The sequence below is a fragment of the Filobasidium floriforme genome, assembly GCF_021052385.1.
Source record: "Filobasidium floriforme strain CBS 6241 chromosome Unknown HD553scaffold_21, whole genome shotgun sequence".
Taxonomy (NCBI): Eukaryota; Fungi; Basidiomycota; class Tremellomycetes; order Filobasidiales; family Filobasidiaceae; genus Filobasidium; species Filobasidium floriforme.
In genome coordinates, this window is record NW_025763642.1 from 606,730 (window position 1) to 628,198 (window position 21,469).

At 53.5% G+C, this 21,469-nt stretch overlaps 6 protein-coding genes across 6 annotated transcripts; 4 read left to right on the forward strand and 2 right to left on the reverse strand.

Annotated features, from left to right (window-relative positions):
• Positions 1-1,241: 1,241 nt before the first annotated feature.
• HD553DRAFT_276224 (putative proline dehydrogenase) lies at positions 1,242-3,755 on the reverse strand (the record flags this gene model as incomplete). Its single annotated transcript, XM_046177947.1, has 8 exons — positions 1,242-1,361; positions 1,433-1,530; positions 1,616-1,866; positions 1,957-2,139; positions 2,223-2,326; positions 2,457-2,810; positions 2,943-3,104; positions 3,174-3,755. The coding sequence occupies 8 exons, from the start codon at positions 3,753-3,755 to the stop codon at positions 1,242-1,244; spliced, it is 1,854 nt and encodes a 617-aa protein (XP_046034185.1).
• A 1,047-nt stretch (positions 3,756-4,802) lies between these two features.
• HD553DRAFT_276156 (uncharacterized protein) lies at positions 4,803-6,526 on the forward strand (the record flags this gene model as incomplete). Its single annotated transcript, XM_046177941.1, has 6 exons — positions 4,803-4,848; positions 4,955-5,483; positions 5,657-5,872; positions 5,971-6,092; positions 6,240-6,341; positions 6,447-6,526. 6 exons carry the CDS (start codon positions 4,803-4,805, stop codon positions 6,524-6,526), a joined length of 1,095 nt encoding a protein of 364 aa, XP_046034186.1.
• Positions 6,527-8,426: 1,900 nt separating this feature from the next.
• HD553DRAFT_317267 (uncharacterized protein) lies at positions 8,427-10,009 on the forward strand. Its single transcript, XM_046180738.1, has 3 exons — positions 8,427-8,809; positions 8,897-9,434; positions 9,533-10,009. The coding sequence occupies exons 1-3, from the start codon at positions 8,604-8,606 to the stop codon at positions 9,629-9,631; spliced, it is 843 nt and encodes a 280-aa protein (XP_046034187.1). The 5' UTR covers positions 8,427-8,603; the 3' UTR covers positions 9,632-10,009.
• A 131-nt stretch (positions 10,010-10,140) lies between these two features.
• On the forward strand, positions 10,141-15,445 carry HD553DRAFT_299890 (armadillo-type protein). The gene is made up of 20 exons (XM_046178618.1): positions 10,141-10,270; positions 10,367-10,392; positions 10,490-10,636; positions 10,734-10,849; positions 10,921-11,018; positions 11,083-11,532; positions 11,602-11,697; positions 11,762-11,844; positions 11,908-12,207; positions 12,274-13,080; positions 13,147-13,594; positions 13,665-13,735; positions 13,793-13,887; positions 13,953-14,062; positions 14,131-14,301; positions 14,363-14,509; positions 14,575-14,731; positions 14,793-14,851; positions 14,926-15,159; positions 15,227-15,445. Exons 1-20 carry the CDS (start codon positions 10,223-10,225, stop codon positions 15,371-15,373), a joined length of 3,810 nt encoding a protein of 1,269 aa, XP_046034188.1. The 5' UTR covers positions 10,141-10,222; the 3' UTR covers positions 15,374-15,445.
• On the reverse strand, positions 15,446-17,378 carry HD553DRAFT_317271 (DNA replication origin binding protein). The gene has a single exon (XM_046180739.1). It carries the CDS (start codon positions 17,223-17,225, stop codon positions 15,483-15,485), a length of 1,743 nt encoding a protein of 580 aa, XP_046034189.1. The 5' UTR covers positions 17,226-17,378; the 3' UTR covers positions 15,446-15,482.
• A 94-nt stretch (positions 17,379-17,472) lies between these two features.
• HD553DRAFT_117820 (uncharacterized protein) lies at positions 17,473-20,534 on the forward strand. The gene is made up of 5 exons (XM_046176465.1): positions 17,473-18,445; positions 18,525-19,763; positions 19,827-19,928; positions 19,998-20,337; positions 20,398-20,534. Exons 1-4 carry the CDS (start codon positions 17,615-17,617, stop codon positions 20,313-20,315), a joined length of 2,490 nt encoding a protein of 829 aa, XP_046034190.1. The 5' UTR covers positions 17,473-17,614; the 3' UTR covers positions 20,316-20,337; positions 20,398-20,534.
• Positions 20,535-21,469: the final 935 nt, after the last annotated feature.

A 21,469-nucleotide genomic window follows, 5' to 3' on the forward strand; every position in this document is an offset into this window, starting at 1 on the left:
CGCGCGCTGTCTACTTTACTAGCAACTAGACCCATAGAACGGTCGAATACTGTGAGACTGAGAATTTGTAAGACTCTGACCGATTCATTGTAGTTTTTGCGATGCACCCTAAACCCGAACTCGAAATCTCACAATTTTGCAATTTGTCCAGCCAAAGAATTCCGTTAAAGGGCGAGGCCACATTCAATTGCAAGAACCACTCCAGAGGAAGGGACAAGCGCCAATTGGCAGTACATATCCTTGAGTATTGTTGCTCCATTTATGGTCGTTTACAAGTCCCACGAGTCATCATATATGCTAGATCTTGGGTGTTTGATCCAAACATTCACCTCTAGGCTTTTGGTCTTCAACCTGCGCAACGGGCTTGAGGAATCCACACATTGGTCCATACGACAAGCATCCGATATAAGCAAGCCGTACTCAGGCAGGAAGGCTGAATGGAACAGGGCCATCAGCGCTGAACCCAAGTTGCCTGTGTCATCCGTGTCTACCGTACAAGTACATCTCTTTCATCAGGATGGGAGCCTTTTCGACAGGAAAGGGTTGTAGACCTTCACCAAGGCACGCTGGCGGGTCATCGCTTTTGGGAAGTAACGATCTCACAGCATCCCTACAAGACATATTGCTGATACAAGTTCAGATTTAGGGAGACAGGTCAAGAAGATGCTTCATCAGTCTGAAGGAGATTTGATCATCGCAGCCATGCTAAAAGAGAAACGGCAAGACACGCTAGGAACAGGTCGTACTGAAAGTCGGCGAGAGTTAGAAGCGCCACTCCCGGTGCGCCTGGTCATATGCTTTATTCCGCTGTCTCGCGCCTTACCACATATTTCTTCAGCGCCTTTCGCCCAGCTTTCTATCTCCACCACCTTGGTCATTATCAAGTGCGGATCATCGAACAGTTGATCTCTCTCTGTCACGATCGTTCGAGCGGGTTGTGTCCCGCGAGGTAAACAGTAAACATGAAGTCATAATATGCCACAACAACCCGGCTAGCGGAGACTAGCTGGCCATCCAAACCAAGCCCAGTCATGTCTCTGCAATCCCACAGCAGTGGACGAGCAAGGTCACGTGCTTCCCTTCAAATCTGTCGTCGTGATCATTATGCATACATTTCTCCCTCGTCCTACAAGTACAACGAATTCTACCTCATACCATGTCTGAATGCAAAATCTGTCGACAATCGCCTGTATGCGAGCCAAGCAGTCTGTGTCCCTCGTCTACTGTAGTGCTCTAGAACGTTAGAACCCGATACGTCGTCGGATCTCTGCCCAGACCCGTCGTCGTTCCGAGCTCGCGCCGCCCTCTCCGCTCAACAACGACTTGTTCTCGATCGCTCTTCGACCGAGGTAAGGCAGGACCTGCGAGGTTGCAGAGGCAAGGGACAGTCAGCCGGGAGATGTACATCTAACGCGTGTCTGTCGAGACTCACCTCGCGCAGTGCTCCATAAGGCAAGTACTTGCTGGCCATCGGCGTCCCCGACTTTTCGTACGTCGCCGCGACGCTCTCGGTCAACTCGTCCGACATGCCTGTACGGAGCGCACCATCCTTATCAGCTTCGTGGCTTTCCGGGAGTACCAAATCCCGACTTGAAAGTCAACCCGACAAACTCACCGTAAAGCTGCCCAGTACACACCCTCCCGGCGACGCCGTCCATCAACCTGATCCTTCCCGTCTCCTTGACCTCTTCGCCCAATCCCTCTGCGACCAGTCGGTCCTTGACCAATTCGCAGCTCTCCTTGTTGTGCGTCCCAAAGTAGGCGCCGACGAGCGGGACACCCGTGGGGTTCTTCTTCAGGTCGGTGGAGATGCGTCGGAGCAAGAGGACGAGGGCGTCGTCGTAGGCCTTGTCGGTGGCGGCTTTGCTGCAAGAGGTTCCGAGCAAACCCAACAATTTCTAACGTCTCAGCATCGTTACTCAACAACGACAAGACACGCCCACGCCCTGGACTCACTCGTCCCAGATCGGATCCTTTCCAAACTTGCCCCTCCCCTCGTCCTTCCACTTTTTCGTCTCTTGCAAGTGATAAGCTCCTCGGACGAGCTTGACACCGAGCACGTAATCGTTCTCCTCGGCGTGCTTGATGGCGTGGTCGAGGTGGGCGGGAAGTCGACGCAGGTAGGCTTGGTACGTTCCGCTGCGGAGGAGAGATCGGTGTTTTTTTTCCCCTTTTTAGTTGAAGATCTACAGATACAGGACGAAGACGACGACGACACTCACTAAAAGACGGGCAAGGACCGTTCGATCTCCTTTTGCGAAGCTCCCGATCGGGGCATCTTGTTGTATTCCTGGGAGAGCAGCATCGTGTACCCATCGATAGCGGGCTGTATCCACAACCAAGAGTGACACAGACGATCAGCACATCATCATCCCGTTGATCACCATCATCATCTCCATCATCATAAACCCCCTGCCGAGACCGAGATAAAGAATGAGGTGGGAAGCGGGACTGACCTGGTACCAAGAATGTTCAGCATCCACAGCGACCTTGATCCCTTCCTCCCTCGCAGCCTCTCCGACCCTCTTCAAAGTCCCCCAAAGCCCATCCAATTTCCTCAGATCGCCCTCCTTGAGCCCTTCTTCCCCCTCTAAGACCCCTCCATCCCCAGTCGCCCCCAGAGGCAGGTTTTCCAGCGTCTTGATGGAGCTAGAGTTGGAGTCGTAGCAGGCGGGACGGGCGAGGATCTTGTTATCGATCGAGGTCGGGGTGGAGGGGTAGTGCACCGGTTCAGGGAGGGTGGAAGGGCGGAGTCGGAGCAGGGTGGTTGACGCTCGATGGAGGACGGTCGGATCGGGCGTTAAGCCGGTCTGATCGTCATCACATTGAAGAGAATCATATCAGCTCCGATCTGAAGCTCAAAATTGGACCTCCAGACTCATCCCACCCATCTCCCGAAACTCAAAGACTCGAAAGGAAGAACTCACCAACTTGATAGCCACATAAGTACCCCCAAACCCAACCCCGCCTGTCCTCGCTTTCATCCTCCTCTCGAAATCCCCGGCGACCCGGATACACCTCAAGGTCTCTTCTACCCTTTCTTCCGTGGCTTGCCTGACCTTTTCTTCAATCTCGAGTTCCAACCTCTTCGCCTCATTCTCCTCCTTCGAAGAAGCCGAGGAAGAAGAAGAGGTGGAAGGAGAAGAAGAGGCCTCGTCGCCGTGCTCCTCGACCTCGACGGAATAAACCAACATCGTCCCAATCCCCTCCCCCCGTAACGTCTCCATGACGGGCAGACAACTCCTAACATCGTCCCCCCCTACGAACTGGTCGAAAAACGTCTTCCTCACGACCCACTCGCTAACAGCCTTTACACCGGGGATGGAGGAGTTGGTCAAGAAATCGAGGATTTGAGGGGAATAGTCCACGATCAAGGGGAGGGAGGTGAATGTGTAAACCAAGTAGGTCCGGAGGAGGGCGGAGAGAGGGGTTCGGGAGAGGGTCGTCTCGGTATGTTTGTTATCCTGTGCCGAGGCCGAAGTGAGGGGTAAGATCGAGTTGGTGTTATTCTCCAAAGACTGCGAGTCGGCGTAGGTCGTGGAAGGGGTCAGGGCGTACCCGCCTGCGAGGATCAGACCGCTAGCGAGTAAGAACGACAGGGGTTTCTTCGCTTTTGCCGACGAGGACGAGGTGGGTTTCGTAGCGTATCCCCTCACGGCTCCCAGGTTTGCTTTAAGAGTATGTCTAGCGGGCTTGACCCCGAGTGAGACGGGGACGGAGATGGGCAGTCGGGTGGATAAGAGTCGGGCGGCCATAGTTGCGATGCGGTTCGATTCGAAGGGTGATGTGATGTGGTGCCAGAGTATGAGGTATGAGATTGCCCTCGCGAGGATCGAAAGACTGCAGTATATCTTGTCCCGGCTAGGATCCGGATCGGGTCGATTTGCTAGGTACTAGGTTGCTAGACAGATGTATCCTTGTCGAAGAAGACACTTCCTGTGGTCGTGCTGAGAAGCTAGAGGAGAGGAGTGAGGAGTAGGTATGACGATATGACGACGGTCACGAGGATGTGCTACGTGCTATATGTTTAACAAAGGAAACGATCGACCGGACATGGGTATACAAAGGGACCCGACCCCCCTTTCACCCGAACAGACCATCCCAGCCTCTATATACCTCCTCGCTAACAGACAGAGTAGGAGGACGACATCCCAAGAGCAAATGCAAAAGCAAAGCACCGGACATAGAGGGAGTCCAAGCAAGCAGGAGTGTAGAAGGTGCCCAAACGACCCCCTATCTGCGGATCCAAATGGAACGAAATTCCCAGCCGGCGCTGACCGAAGAGTGGAGTTAGAGCGCACCACACCCTGATTGACGGGTGAGATCAGCGGCTAGATCACGTGACTGGTCCCTCGGCAGATAACGAGTATGCGATATATGGGATGACGCTGATCGATCGCCGCTTTCTTGCCATCCACACCCCCTTCCGTTGTTGTGAAATGCCGGCACGTCCGTATACATCTTACGGCACATGGTCCGGCGACCGGGCAGGGTGTGACGATGGGGAGTGAGTGAGATCGGATGCGGCCGCTTTCGTTGTTTTGCCTCTTCGACGTTCGATGCCCGGTCAAAATAAACTCTCCAACCCGCAACCCGATGTAGCATCGTCACCTTCACAGACATCTTCCACATCATCATCATCATCGTCTCATCATCGACTCTACTTCCAAGCTTCTCCTTCTACATACACAGAGACTCTATCATCAGTACACCGGTTCTACATTCGTTCGACTCCTTTCTCTCGATCCCACTACACCACCCTTAATCAACCACCAGCCACCGACCTTCGACCTCTTTCCACGATGCCCGCTCGTGACAAGGTCTACAGTATGGTCGATGTGGCCAAACGTGAGTACACCATCCCCTCTGGTCGCTCTTCCTCCCGATCGTGTATCACCCTTACCCTTGCTGACCTGACGCTGAACTTCCAACTTGTCCGTGTTTGTGTTTGTAGACAACACCCCCAAATCCCTCTGGATCGCCTATCGAGGCAAGATCTACGATTTCACCGAATTCGCCTCGGACCATCCGGGCGGGGACGGTCTCATCCTCAAGTTCGCAGGGGGGGATATGGGGGAAGCCATGGCTGACCCTACCGAGCACGTACATTCACGGGCGGCTTATGAGATGATGGACGAGTTCCTCATCGGACAATTAGGAGGGTCGGAGAAGATCGTCAGCGAGGATTGGGTCCCTGATCCGAATTTTCATCCGGAGGATACGGATACTCTAGCGGACTTTCAACGGTCGAAGTTTATCGATCTGCAGAAACCCCTCCTCGCGCAGGTCTGGAAGGGAGGGTTCAGTAAGGAGTTTTACTTGGAACAGGTACATCAACCTAGACACGTCAAGGTCTCGGCGAGGTTGTTTGGGAGCGACCTGTTAGAGCCGTTGACGAGGACCAAGTGGTGGGTCGTTCCTATGATTTGGTTACCGATCACGGCTTTTCTGGGGGTGTTGTCTTTGGCGCAATTCAACGATAGGTACGTCTAAGTCCCGGTCGTTCGATTCTTTTGGCGGTTATCGCGAGTGTTGTTCACTTCAAAGCTGACACCCGTGTCTCACCTTGGACTTGATATTACAGCTCGATCGGCTACCGGGACCTCCTCACCCACCTCGCCTCCCCCTTGTCCAACCTCAACCTCATCTCCCCCAGCACCTCCACTACAACTCCCTTGCCCGCCTTGTCAACACCGACAGCCCTGGCCGGCTTCACCTCCTCCTTCGCCCTAGGTTGTATCGTATGGACGATCCTCGAATACACACTCCATCGGTTCTTGTTCCACCTGGATTATTACTTGCCGGATAATGGGGTGGCGATCACTTTGCATTTCTTGTTACATGGGATTCATCATTATTTGCCTATGGACAAGTGAGTTTCCGCCCGGATCGTCACTCTCTGATTTCCTATCTTTCTCTCTTGCTGTCGATTTCGAGTGGCAGAAAGCTGATTATCGGCGCTCATTGCAGGCTGCGGCTGGTCATGCCCCCGACCCTGTTCTTCATCCTGGAAACCCCGTTCACTCAGCTCGCACACGTCATCTTCCCGAAAGCCATGGCGAACGGGGTGATCACCGGAGCCTTTGCATTTTGTAAGTCTCGACAGGTCCTGCCACTGGGGACGTCGTTTTACCGGGGTCTGAGGCTCATCGTGTAACCTTTGTTTTTGCTTGATTCAACTGGGATGGTTGACGATGAACGATGGACGATGGACGACCGACGACCGACGACCCGAACAGACGTGCTGTACGACATGGTACACTACTTTTCGCACCACATGAGGGTGTCCGAAGGGTACTTGGCGGATATGAAAAAGTACCACTTGGCGCATCATTATCAGAGTGAGTCTCGCCATCTTTCTGCTACGGCCGTGCGACGCCAGCGGGAAGAAAAATGTGCTGACGAAATCTCCCTTCTCCTCTTTCTCTCGCCCGCCCCGTTTGCAGACTTTGACCTCGGATACGGTGTGACTTCCAAGTTTTGGGATTACGTCTTCGGCACCGTACTGCCTATGGAGGTCAAGTAGACCAGGTCTCAGAGGTGTCCGAATCTCCCCCACCCCCTCTTTTCTCCTCTTCCCTTCCCTTTCCTTGCGCTCGAGCCTGGCGCTTCTACGCTCGTTACTAGAATAATAATATATTATATTGCTCGTTCTTTCGTTTGATGTGGTGTGTTGTATCAGATCTACTATATGCCGTCCCCCCCTAAGATTAGATAGAATTGGGACGTGCGTAGAAACCTCGCCGTACTTGATTCCGTTTATCATCTGCGTTCCGGAAGTGGGTGTGCGGTTATACAAATCTATAATTCTCATGAAATGTTGAGCTCGTCATCTGGACTTGTGTTGATTGTGGCTCTACCTCGTTATAGCTGTATCTGCCCCGAACCCGCTTTGCATCATCTCCCTGCGATCCCGGCTTAAAGGAGGGACTTGGCACAGAAGTCATACAAAACCGAGCCTCTCTCGTCACTCAGGCATGTCGGGTCCGTTCGATCAGTGCTTACCGACCATAATACAGACGCAGAACATACTGCCAACGACAATCCACAGCGGCACGATATATGTAAAAGATGTTGTTCTGTGCCCAACAGAGTCCCATACAGGTAAGACTGATGAAGACCTCTGCTGTGCGAAGGATGTTCATTACCGAGCTGATCATTTTATTGTGAATGGACTTGTTTTGTCGGAGGTTAGCTTCTTTTTGTCCCGGCAAGGACTTCGTTTGAATTTTTTGGGATAGGCTGTCTTTTCCTCCCGGGAAGGGTAACGCGCGGAGATCATCAGACTAGATGTCAAGGATACTGTACGGTGGATCCCGCCCCCTCCCCAGGATCCAATATGAGGGTGGTAAAGTGCTGGAGACTTTTTTCAGGTGCAGTCGAGGTCAAAACATAATTCGGAGCCAATCCCTTGACCCGGGCCACAGAGAGGGGGAGTCAGATATGTCGACGTGGATTCTAAAGGTCCTCAGATGCGTCTTGCAGTACGGGACGTCATGGACTCTGGTAGTGGCCCGGCGCAGCGACGGCGGTACAGCACAATGGAGGGGAATCAAGCATCTGAAGCTAGAGGGGGGACATGAGCAAGAGATCCAGCAAGTAGCACGGAGGGAAAGAAGGACGTATGACGTCCGGACCGACAACGATTCAGGTACCCTTGTAGCGAAGAGGGGGCTAAACTTTGTTCGTCGACGCTTCGTCGCTAGAAAAGTAACGATGGTCATACAAGCTTACTGCCACTTTTCGTTGTCAGATGTCTTGGTTCGTAAGGGCTATAGCGACGGGTCGTCCAGCTAGCTGAGTGAGGATGACTGATCTGATATAGAAGACTCCGGTTCTGCCCGACAAGTCAGCTCATCAGATTGCCAGATAGGTCGATCCGGATTTCGGGATACCGAAGCGTTCTTTTGCGTTTCATCGTCGACCTCATCGGGGCTTTTGCTTTTGCGCCTCTTTCATTTCGCACGCGTGTGGGAATCCGAGAGGGCGAACAAGCCCCAATGGGAAGCGCGGTGAAGCGCAGGAACGCGAGTTCTCATGGTGCTTACGGTATGATGACGACATGGGATTCCTGACGCCACTTGCTCTGCGTCTAGCAATTTCCAGATGTGTTCACGAATATGGAGAGACGATGCTCCTGGTTCGAGAGAAGATCATGTCGCATGCCGTGGAGGTCACTGGAGGTTACCAGGTGTCAGGAGCAATGTGGCTACGATATCACAGCTCGAATACTGCGAGGAAGCTGTGACGTCGAGTCGAAAGACCACGTCAGCTAGGAGCTAGGAGCAAGAAGCTAGGAAAGCTCGCTCGCTAGGCAAGTCGGGTTTTTGTATCCGCCCGCGTAACGTCACCCAAGGGGCCAAGCTCGGGTTCCCATCAACCCTTCGCAAAGAAAGAGAGAGAGAGAGATAGCAGCGATTGAGCCTTTACTCACACAGTCGACTCTGCGTTTGGAATACCTTTTCATACACATATACCTCGTCATACGCTTGCTACTCGGATACACGACAGTCAGCAGCACATCTAGTTCCATCTCGACGATAGTCTAGCCAGAACAACCCCCCCTTGCATCACCCACCACATCCACATCGTCCCATCAAACCATGCCTCCTCAACCTCCCGCTCCTCCCGTCTTCTACTCGTTCGACGACAACAGCAAACTCGTCGACTCGCTCGCCAACTTTGTCGTCAAGGCTCAGAACGACGCTATCGACAAGCGGGGCAAGTTTACGCTCGCTCTCAGCGGTGGAAGTCTGCCTAACAACTTGAAGGGGTTGGTCGGACAGCAAGGCGTGCATTGGGAAAAGTGGTACGTCGACTCTCGCCCGGTTTCGTACTCCCTGCTTTCCTTATTCCTTGTTGAGTGAATGCTTATTGCAACGTCGTCGCTTCGCAGGGAAGTCTTCTTCTGTGACGAACGGGTCGTCCCCCTCGACCACGAAGACTCGAACTTTCGAGCTTGCAACGAGGCCTTTTTGAAGCACGTCCCCATCCCGCGCGAACAGATCCACACGATCGACGAATCCCTCCTCGACGACCTGGACGAGCTCTCGGATCAGTACGAGAAACAGCTCATCGCCCTCTTTGCCGAGAAGAACGCGGCGCGGTTCCCAGTGTTCGACCTCATCCTCCTAGGGATGGGACCGGACGGACATACTTGTTCCCTCTTCCCCGGACACGAACTTTTGAGCGAGACGGACCGATGGGTCGCTTGGTTGGACGATTCGCCGAAACCGCCAAACAAGAGGATCACGTTCACCTACCCGGTCATCAACCACGCTTATCGGTGTGCGTTTGTGATCAGCGGGGAGAGCAAGCAGGACATGTTGCACGCCATCTTGGACGAGCCCGAGCATGGGTTGCCTTGTTCCAGGGTCAGGCCTGCTGCGCCGGGGTTGGTCTTTTGGTTTGCCGATGCGTCTGCCGCCAAAAAGGTCAGTCCAAGGGAGAGGGTTGTCTCGAGCGGTTCGCTGGCGATTGTTTTTTGGGTCACTGATGACGAAACCCGTATTCTTCACCTTAACTCGTATAGACCATCTACCCTACCACCGAGTTCAAGTGGATCGGATCGTCAGCCGAGGCCCACGAGGCCGCCAAGATGGCCCACGAAGCGAAAAAGTCTGCGATCTAGAAACCCTTTCGCCCGCTTCGTCTTCCTTTCCTCCACCCGGTTCCCCAAATTCCCTCTTCTTCGACATTTTCTTCTTTCTCGACCGACTGGACCGTATATATATCGATTAGACGCGTAGGAACATGAGATACCTCTTTAGGATCTCTTGGTCTTGCAACAACAAGGATTCCTCTCCCTCACTCTCCCCCTACCTTTTTACTCAACCTCCGGCTAGCTTCGGCTCGCCAAACGCCCTCAATTCCCCCCTCCCTTCTACCTATCCTCCATGAGAATGCCCATATATGTAGAGAGCGAACATCCGCAAGAAACGATTTGAGACCGTGACATAAATACATATATACGAGATGAATGTATCGAAATCAGATCGAGATTCTAGAGCAAGACAGCGGGTCGCGGCCAGTACATTTCGGGGATGATTCAACCTCGGGCAGGGAGGGAGGGAGGAGATTACGCGTACAAGCAGCTATTCAGCTATTCAAGCATCCCATATTGATACTTGTTCCCTCTTTACCTTCTTCTATCCCGATTGAGACCTGCCATACACCCAGGCAGTATTCGTGACGATAAAGACTACAAGAACGAGCTAGGAACATGCCGAGCGTTCTGACGTATACGTATTACCAGCAGATGCTGGACAAGGTATTTATCGAAAGCTGGACGACATTCCGCTTGATCTTTGGGTAAATTAATGCAGAAGGCTCATTCCCGGATGTCGATCTCGTCCCGAAACAACAGCTCAAGTCGAGTGATCCGGATTTCAGGTGAGTCTCCCCACCGTAGAACTTGCTCACAATGGATGGAGATGGTAGCGATGCTAAAATCGTATCGCGTTGTGTTTGTGGGTTTGTGTCGGTACAGATGTATGGCGATCATCGATTTTCAAAAGGAAGCGAAGCAGATCGGATATAGGATCGAGGATTCCGTGGAAAAGGATCTGTTTAAAGAGATCTTGAAGCTCGTGCTCGAAGATGGGAATACCGAGGTCAAGAACATGGCGGCGCAATGGTGAGTCGGGACACGTCAGAGATGATGCGATGCGGCTTTGCGAATGGCAATTGATCCGGGTTGACCGTTTCTTGCTTGGTCTTGCTTTGCGTTGTAGTTTGGCTACTCTGACGTACTTGTCACAGAAACCGGGTAATATCGTCTCGGCCGTGGATTCGTTGTTGAAGAGCTCGAACACTGGGGAAGAGGAACAGAGGGATATCGCCACGCTAGGTGGGTCAGGTTGCGCAATATGAACAGCTAGTCAGAGATGGTAGCTAAAGTCGATACGTTCTGCGGGGTAGCGCTGAAGAATATGCTCGTGGAACTGCATGAGCAGAATGCGGTGGTGCTCGAGGTGATCGACAAGGTGATACAGGGGGTTTGCAAACAGTTGCAGAACGTGAGTTTGTCTTGGGAATGTCCGCAAACATGAGCTGAAACGCTCGTGGTCTGCCTTTTGACAGAACACCATTCCAACACAACACGCCGTCGAGCTCCTTGACATCCTTTCCCTCATCTTTACTCGATTCTCGGCACAGCTCTCGACCAAGCCGGCGCTGCAGACCATCTGTCTTTCCGTCCTCCTGCACTTGTTGTCGAGTTCCCGACCACACATTCGAAAAAGAAGTATCGTCGCTCTCGGCTACCTCGTCCCTACCTCCACTAGGGAAGTCTTCAAGGTGCTCTCGGAGCGCCTGATCGGGGTTCTGGGAGATGGGACCGAGGAGATGGAGACAGAGGAAGATGAAGGGATCGACGAGACGGTGAAGAAGACGGCTTATGCTGCTTTGGTCGGTACGTTGGGGAAGACGAGTCCGGCAAAGGTTGGCAAGATCTTGCAGGACGTCGTCCCGGGTATCCTGTCCTTGTCCGAGGCTACCGAAGAGGAGGACGCGCTCGAGGCTAGCATGACGGTCAGTCGACGAAGGTTCACTTTTGTAACGGTGTAATGGCTTACACGTCTTGCTCCCTGCAATCGGCAGACGCTTGAAATACTCGTAGTGAGGTGTCCGACCGAGATCACCCCCTTCCTCACCCAGATCACCGCTAGAGCTTCGGGATTGCTGAAATACGATCCTGTACGTGGAACTGACTTGAAGCATCGTTGACTTGTCTGTCTGCTGACCGCGGTGCCGATATCAGAACTATGCGGGCGGAGATGATGATGAAGATGACGAGATGGAAGCGGATGACGAGGACGAGCTCGACGAAGACTTTGATGAAGAGTGAGCCAGAGTCGGGTCTTGCATATCTCGCTGGCACTCTCTAACACGCTGAACCGACCACAGCTACTCGGACGACGAAGACGCTTCCTGGAAGGCCCGGAGATCGGCGGCCAAACTCTTGCAAGCGCTCATCTCGACTCGAATCGAACTTTTGAACGACTGGTACGCTTCGGTGGCACCGCTTCTGACGTCTCGCCTAAGCGAAAGGGAAGAGTCCGTGAGGCTCGAGGTGTTTGCCGCTTGGGAAGCGCTTCTCAAGCAGACCGGGTTGTATGGCGGTTCGAACTATGTGAGTGCCGGCGAGGCACCAACGGGATTGAAGAGGAAGCGGTTGGACAGCCAGTCGAACGAGAACGTCTTCACGTGAGTTTTGCTTTCTATAGGCGCCCTCGTGTCGGACCCTGTCCCTGATCTTCTTGTTCGATGCAGCACCAGTCCGTTGGCCAGCCAGACAGTACCTCTCACCAGAGCTGCCTTGAAACAAACCACCACCAAATCGGTCCCCACCAAGGAAAAGAGCTTCAATCTGCTTACATCGGTCGTCAAGCTAATCCCGGGCTGTCTAGACGGCCAGGCTTCAACCGTCGTTGGAAACGTCAGAAAGGCACTCAGCGGGGTCTCGACTGGGTCGGGCGGACACAACAACACTTCGCTCGTCATCTCGATCCTCGCCTTTTTGGGCGCCTTTGTGGAATCGCATCCGTCTCGCATCTACGCTAGCTCGTTGCCCGAGTTGGTGGATTCTACGGTCGCATTCATGGCGGATAAGTACCAGCGGGTCAGTCTCGAAGCGCTCGGGACCGCGGCGAGTCTGGCCAAAGCTTTGCGTCCCGAGCCGGCGTCTCAAGGAGACTCGCCTCTCCCTTCATCTTACGTCGCTCCGGTGCAAAAGCTTTACGAGGCCGTCTGTGACATCGTTAGCAGCACGGCTGCGGATTCTGATGTCCGGGACAAGGCCATTCATGCGATCGGCGACTTGCTCACTCACGAGGGCGAAGTACTCGCGTCCATGTACGACAAGTCGCTTCCCCTGATCACCGCTCGTCTCAACACCGATTCGAACCAGCTCGCTGCGCTCGAGGTCATTGGCGATATTGCCGAATCCAGGTCCTGCTCTGGAGCTCAGATTGAGCAATGGCTGGCTAGCGTTCTCGAACAATTCCCCGCCCTCCTCCGTCGTTGTCCCAAACAGAACCGGGGCAAGGCCTTGAGTGTGCTAGAAACGCTGTTGACGAGGTGAGCCGAGCTGGCTCGTTCCGGAAGACTCGTATCATGCTAATACGTTTTTCTTCGTCACGCTAGATTTGGCGATCAGCTTCCTGCCGACGTAGCGTCATCGATCGTGACAGAGCTCAAATCATATGTGACCGTACAGGATTTGCACAATCTCGGCGCCACGATGCACGTCGTCGCTCAGCTGCAAAAGCAGCAGCCCGCCCTGAGGGAACACTTGGAGACCGAAGTCCTGCCCGCCATCCAGGAGGCTATCCAGTCGCCCTTGCTTCACAGCGCCGCCCTCGAGGGAATCCAAGACTTTTTCGCAGTCTTTGTCCGTGCCACCCCGGAAGGCGCCCAAACAGTGGTGCCCAAGCTGTTCAAGCTGATCGCTCGACCCGATCGATCGATTCCCACTGCCGAGGATGGCGGAACCCAGGCGTTTGCGAATGTCGCCAAATGTATCGGTACTGCGGTGGAAAACAGTCAGTCGTCTGCGAAGGATATCGTCGCAGATTTCATCAAGTTCGTCAAGGTAAGCACCGTATTGGCGTCGTGCCGTAGGCTAGCCACTAACCAGATATGCTATCTTGTCATCTGAACAGAAAGGAGAGACTGGTACCGACGCCGAGTTGTATCTGTCCTTGCTGATTTTGGGAGAGATCGGACGTACTACGTGAGTGGTCATCGTCCTATCCGTTGCATACCGGCTGACTCGCCAAGCTACACACAGCGACGTCTCGCAAGCTGCTGACGTGTACCAAGCCATCCTGAAGCTGTTTGCCGCGTCGTCAGAGCAGATCAAGAGTGCCGCAGCCTTTGCCGCTGGTGAGTGAATGTAAAAATTGCTCAATGATACCGGCGACTGACGAACAAGTTCACTTGATGATCAGGTAACATCGCTGTCGGTAATACTGCTGCATTCTTGCCGGTCATTGTCAAAGGTGTCGCCGAGGCAGAGACGCCAGCAGCGCGTCTTCTGTACCTGCACGCTCTGAAAGAGGCGAGTCGCGCTGCGCCCGATCGACTCATCTCCAATATGCTCACCTAATCCGATCGCGTCTTCTGCAGGCCATCGTCCACTGTTCAGACGAACAAATTGTCGGGATTGCCGATTCGCTCTGGGAGCCGCTTCTGGCTGACGATGACGATAGCCAGGACGACGGGGCTAGGAACGTCAAGGCGGCCTGTATCGGCAAACTTACGAGCGCGAACCCCTCCAAGTATATTCCGGAATTGCGGGTAAGTTTACGCGCGAGGAAAATTACGGTGGAGCCCAGTTGATTTGCGTGTGTCCACACAGGCTCGATTGCCTACAGCCAGTCCGGTGGTCAAGGCAACCATCGTGGCATCGACTCGGTACACGTTGACGGATTCAAGCACGGCTGGCGATGAAGTATTGGCCCCGGCTATCTACGACTTTTTGGCTCTGATGCAAGATTCGGATCACGTAGGTTGCTTTCCCGATGCATATCGCCTTCATTCACTGAATCGTTCTTGATTGGCTATGTGCAGGTCGTCCGACGACTGGCGGTGTCTTCCACCAATGCTGCGGCGCAGTACAAACCGCAGCTCATCATCAACCAGCTTGCCAGTCTGATGCCCATGCTGTACGCTGAGACCGAGGTGAAGAAAGAGTTGATCAGGGAGTACCAGATGGGACCGTTCGTCGGTAAGTACATGGAGCCTGGACTAGACGCGTGGGCAACAGCTTACCGCGGCACGTTCGACAGTGAAAATGGATGATGGCTTGAACAACCGAAAGGGGGCTTTCGAGGCGATGCAGACTCTGGTAAGTGCTGTCGGGAACCGCCGGACTAGCTGTGAGCTAAACCGTACGAGCTGACTCTGTTCGCCCTGAAACAGCTGAACACCTGCTTTACTAAGATGAACGCAAACGAGCTGTTTGACATCATCCTCGTCGGGCTCGCCGACTTTGACGAAGTCAAGCTTTTGGCGCTGATGATGCTGCAACGACTGGCCGCATTGGCTGAAGGTATCGTCGCCGCTCGCCTGGACGACCTGGTCGAAAGCATCGAGAACATTGCAAAACCTATTGTCGCGGCCAAGGACGATACCGAACAAGATGTTCAGCGCAAGGTGAGCCGCGTTGGAGCGACTTTATGGGGCTGGTTTCACTGACTACGTTGTATTCGCTACTGATCAGGAGGACTCTCAAAAGACCGCCATCGGCTGCATCGCGCCTTTGGCCGAGATCAGCACTCCCCAAACCTGCCCCAAGTTTGACAAGCTGATCAACGAGCTGGCGCGTGACGCCAAGTGGCACGCTGTGTTCGAAGCCGCTCATCGATGATGGTGATGATATATACTACACGACATAACGACATGCATCTCTTTACGTATACATAGCGACTCGAACTTGTACCCAAAGAACAATCGCACGAGCTTATATCGCCGATCTTTTATGCCTCTACGTCCTGCATCGTCGCGAGCACCCTGTTGAGCACGTCCTTGCTCAGCGGGATCCATAACCATCGACCCGGACGGTTTTCCGGGTCCAAGATGTGTTCCACGATGACCCCGTGATCTTTGTACTCGGTGAGCTGGGAGGTGAACCGTTCTTCTTCCCTCGCGATGAACCGGTCTTTGGCGAGTTTTTGCAAAATGTCGCTGTCGATAGCGAATACGGGAGCCGTAGCGGCATTGGCGACGGGGTAAGCCTTGGCCGATCTGATATCCCCGGGTAACGCTGCGAGTTGTCTGGTAGCCAAGAGCTTGAACAGACGTCGAGCCATAGGAGGTACGGATTGGAGGATCCGCAAGACACCTTCTTCGGTGACTTCCCCTGCATGGGTACCATCGTTGTCGTCCATGTCCATCCCGGCGAACCCTTTACCGGTGATCGCAGCTGTCTGACGGACGTACTGTAGTTCGACGTCGTACGCCGCGTAAGTGGGGGTTTCTAACCACGCCCAGTTGAAACCGCGAGAAGGTTGGATGTGGCCGTCCCAGCTGTTCGGTGGGTAGGTGTGAGGTGGGGCGGTCGTTTGCGATGAGGGGAAGAGGATGGGCGTGTGTACGTGGTCGAAGGAGGTGATCAAGTGTATGCGTGGGGATGAGGCTAGAAGGCCGAGGAGCGCGAGGGAACGTTCGGTACGGAGTCCTGGGCCGTCGATGTTGTGCAAGACCAGATATAATGGTCGCTCGGCCACTTTGAACGGAGATGGTGTAGGAAGAGCCGAGGGAGGGAGGAAATACGTATAGATACGGTAAGCCAGCTTGTCGATCGCTCTGGTAAGACCGGGTTCGTCGGGGACAGGTGTCTGGCGGATCAGAGGAAAAGTCTCTTCGATCTCGACGAGGACGTCCTTGATCGTCAGACCTGGGTAGAGACCGTGGGCGAGGATGACGTTGCCGCGTTGGGACAGGTGGGTATCGGCAAACTCGTTCAGGAGGAGACGTTTCGAGCCGTACCCGTGGCAGATGAGATTGAAGCCGGATTGGAGGAGCGAGTGCCAGTCGTCCATCTGAGATCGGTGGTAGGTGCAAAGGCAAGACTCGATCTCGGTCCTGGTAGGTCGAACGATCTCCTCTTTGCCTTTTCCCTTCTTTCCCCGGGGCGTCCCCAGCATCCCCTTTCCTTCCCCTCTTGTCTTGCCAGCGCCATCCGAACCCTCCTTCTGATCATCGTCTGCTTCGGTCTCGGCGACTCGTTTCCGTTTAGGTCGTGCCGCAGCGACGAAATAGGCATCCGCTGCGGTCGGCTTGATATACCCTGCAGCTTCCGGGTCCATCATCTTTTCCAGCCATTCCGCCTGCAGCTCGGCGACGGGGCGTTTCTTATTGGGAGTCTTTCGACCTCGTCGACCCGAAGCTGGGGTTCCGAGCTTTCTCCGACCGGGTGTAGAGGCAGGAGAACCTTGAGTATGAGGTGCGGTCGACTCGCTCCGCCCTCGAGGTGTTCCTCGGCCTTTCCGGCTTGGTGTCTGGATAACCCCGTCCATCTCGTCACCGTCCTCGTCTAGCTCGTCATCCATATCATCCTCCTGATCCTCCTCGGCCATACCAAATTCTTCGTCCTCTTGATCATAATCACCTCCTCCTCCATAAGCGTCGTCGTGGTCGTCATTGTCGTCTTCGTATTGTCTTATTCGTGAAGGAGATGCGTACAGGCCGAAATCGTCGTCGCCTTGGTCGAACGACATGGCTATCGGTACGAGCAGGGCAGCAGCTAGCAACCGGCTTCGATTGATAGCTAGAAAGGGCAAGTAGTGGGTGTTTGGAGGAGTAAAAGAGTGAAGACAAGGAGGAAGATGTTGTCGCTATTTGCTATTTGCCATCCTCGCTCATCTCTATCGGGTTTGTTTACAAAGTCGCCGGCTCACAAAGCTTAATTGCGGACTTGCGGCGGCTCATCGATACAAGTTCTTGCGGAAACACACTTGCTCTTTACTTCTCTATCCAGCTGCTCAGCTACTCGAAGAGCGACTACGAGGTGCAATCTAGACCTGATCTAGTGAATTGACCAGACGTCGGGAAAGATTGGTAGATCCATCTGACTGTTTCGGATTCTCGGGTTCCAGCACGCCTAAACATGCCCGATACAGGTCGACATGGACGACCAATGTCTCTCGTCTCTCGACAACATCCGAAGAGCGATAGAAACAGGGATCTGGCCGCTATCGCTGATACCGATTGGAAGAGAGATTGTCCTTGGCTGTTGAAAAGGTGGTTTCGAAACAGCGGGAAGCTCCCCAGGCGTGTCAAGAACACCGCGGTAGCACCTTTGAAGAGAGATCTCGATGAGTCGGATTCGGATACATCGAGGAAACACGCAGTTTACAATCAAGAAGACGGCGAATCCTCAGAAGTACGGGCCGCTAGAGAACATCAAGATAGGGTCCTCCTCCAAGCTAGCGAGGATCGGTTTGATCCCTTGTTTGTCGATATTGAATGCGATCTCGAACCCCTGAAGACGAGCATGGCCCTGATCGCTGGACACGAAACTACAGGGGTGCCGATCTTTGCGGACTATTGCGACGCTGTGAAAGATACTAGCAAGAGCGAGGACGAATGTTCCGAGGTGTTCTGTAAGGCCGCGAATGCGCTCGGCCGACTTGTCGTCGGAGAAGGTTATATCGACCTGATCAAGGCGAACGGGAAGACCCATTTGAAGCGGAACCCGCGTATCGAGCTGAACGAGAAGCATGGGAAGGACGATTGGGACGACAAGAGTCGAGATGTGAGACCTGGGATCGTGGTGCTCCGTCAAGGTTTCGATGACGTTGGGCAGGATCTACCAGCCGTTGTTGAGGATTGGTCGAACGTGATCGCGACGGGGGAAATGCGAAGAGACACCGGTTGCGATATGAAGGCGATGGGCGGAAAAGAGGAGACGCTGGGACTATGCATGCTCAAGAACCTCGTGAGTGCAAGACTTCCTTCGTCAGGCGAACTTTCTCGCCCTGAAATTGACTTATCCACGCCTTCGCCTGTACACGTAGACCTCCACAGCTAGGAATCATCCCATTAGTGGCAGGACTTGTGGGATCACACTCACTGGCAAGTTTCTGCGCTTCTGGGTATCAGACAGCTTGTCCTTTGCAACAAGCCAGTTGTGTGATCTGTCAAACCCAGATCATGCAGCTGATATTGCAAAGATACTGGCTTTTCTCATGGGCAAGGTGGAGTCTATCATTGATACCTTTGAGCCACCCAGTGAGGTCTTCAACCTGGAGGTGCCGGGAAAGAGTAGACCGGAGATTTGGCGCTGGTGTTCGGCTTCCGGCGAATCGATCCAGGATTTGGACCGAGCTTACACGCTACTCGAAGTACGAAACGAGCTCTGGGGACGTCGGACCGCGGTCTTCGCCGGCTACGCCCAGGTACAGGACGACGATTCTACGCAAATCTACCCCATCGCCATCAAATGCGCGTGGCTCCCTCCTTACCTCGAACATTACGAAAGGAAAATTCTCCAGCACGTGCATGACGCTCTCGACTGTACCGATCCCGAGAAGTATCCGTATCTGGCGAAGGCGAGAGGCCAAGTCGACCCGAGAGTTATCGAGCTCATACCGAAGCCGCTGGGAAAGCTGCGCGATTGCATGCGCATGACCCGGGAAGTTGCGCACGCATTCGGCGATGAAGACGAAGCGGTGGATCCGGAAGGCTCTCCGATTCACTTCGTTCTGTCCGTCCTCGTGACCACCAGCCCTCATGGCGAGAGGGTTCCGACCGAGGCCACCGAACTTTCTCTACGTCATCACTACAAGATATTGCGGAACGCAGTCGAGACCCTCTGGATCCTCTCGTGCTGTGATGTTCACTATCGGGATATCAATCTGGGCAACATCTTGTTCGAAGTGACCTGGATCGGAGGGGAGATGGTGGTGACCGGCTTTCTCATCGATTACGGCAACGCTAGGATTTTGGATCAGAGTCGTAGAAAAAGCGGACGGTCCGAAGATCAAGACGTCGACTTGTGCCTTGACGACGCTCGTTCCATCAACGCTTACTTCATCTGCACCCACATGGCCCAGACCCTGCGTCAGAAAGAAGAATACGACAAATGCGTAAACAGTATCAAGGTCACTGAGGAGATTATCGCTCCTGCCGAGATAAAAAACGCTTCCCTGGCGAACTTAAGGAAGAACCGCGAGGATTTGCATGCGCAAATGAAGAACCGCAAGCATCGGTACATCGACGACCTCGAATCTCTGATCTACACCTTTTGCTACTGGGTTAGTCGATTCCGTAGACGCATGCTTCTTGCCATCGATGCTGACGCAACATGTACCTGACAGATTGCCGCGATTGTCGGGACGGAAAACGACGATCAATCACGCGTACGAAAGCTTACCGATTACGATACCAAGATGGCAGCTTGGAAAGGCAGCCTTTTGCAGGCATGTGCTTTTCCCAGTGGCTCTAATTCACCCTTTACTGGAAAGTTGACGTTTCTTACCCTTCACTAGCTTCAAAAGGAGTTTCTCATCTCGGACAAGACCTGGGCTAATCCTTTGATGTCCATTGCCCAAACGACTCGAGTTCACAGGGAGAAGCTTGACAACATCACGTTGAAGCCCGAATTGACAAACACGGAAAATCGCTGCTTCGATACGTTGGTGACGAGGCTGTCTACTGGTGAAGAGGAAGCATCCACAGAGCCTCTGCGATGCGACGTGGTGATCGACATTAGCGATACTGAAGATGACACCAAATCACACAAACGACCCGCCTCCGCGAGCCCTACACCGGAAGCCAGAAACGTGCGACGGAGAACTGACCGCTAATGAATGGTCGATTCTCTGTATCGTGCGTATCGGTCAACCTTGCTTTCCAGCGTAGTCAGACTGACCTCCTCTGTTTTGGCAGACGAACTGGTACAACTTTACGAGCCCATATCTTCACCATTGATTCTGATAATATGTCAGTGACCACCTTCGTAAGAGCGATTCGTTTGAGGAGCATTCTGCGCCAGCAAGCTCGTTTTCTGGCGGCCCTACGGTCACGACCCTCTTCTGTCGGCACTTGCTGAACCTTTGGTGGCAGCTGGTCGTCAAGATCAAGGTCAACCGACCGATGTCCCGGCATGAATCAACCCTATCCTACTTCTGCGAAATGCTGGGTGGAAACGATAGTCATGAGATGTTCAAGACAACTAGTGCTAAATGTACGAGATTATGCGATCGATGTTATGTCGTGATCTATCCCCGAGAAAGCATGGAGTCGGAGCGCTAACATGCATACAGATACACAGCAAGCGTAGCCAGGTAGCCTTGCACGTCATCATCCACATCCCAAACTGTGCCGAATCGATACGTCGATTCGACTCACATCCAGCCAGCCAGGAGGTCTGAGACGCTACATGGCGATTCTTTTCTGTACGGGCGAGAGAGAACGTCAACAAGCTTACCGTTTGTCTAGGCTGAATGGTCAGCAAAGGTTCAGGTCCTATCTACTGGAACCTGAATGAAGGATTCGTAGTTTGGAGGATATATTCCACCGAATTCTGCGAGGAAGCGATGCAGGGGGAAGAGGCGTCCGAGTGATTCGAGTGGGATTGAGATTGGGAAGAAGAGCAAGACCGGAAAGAATTCGTAAAAGGCGTAAGATGTCGTAGGCTGTTTATGTTCTGCTTGCGTTGGCAGTCATTTTGGGTTCCCACCGAGTGGTTCTATCAAGCCAAAACCGTTATCGCGCTGAGCATCCCAGCTTGTGCTTGTGAAAGGTATGCTAAGACACTCACAATGCATCACTCCGTGACTGGCTCTGGGCTCAGCTTACGTTTGACAGATCGCTCGTTATCGGCGGCTTGTTCGGTGTCGAGAGCGCGCTTGAGCCCATTATCGCTCGTCGGCGCAGAAGTCGACGATTGAGCGAGGTCCTTCTTATTCGAGGCTACATCGAGACGCAACGTTACGTCAGCAGTGTCATCCCGATACAA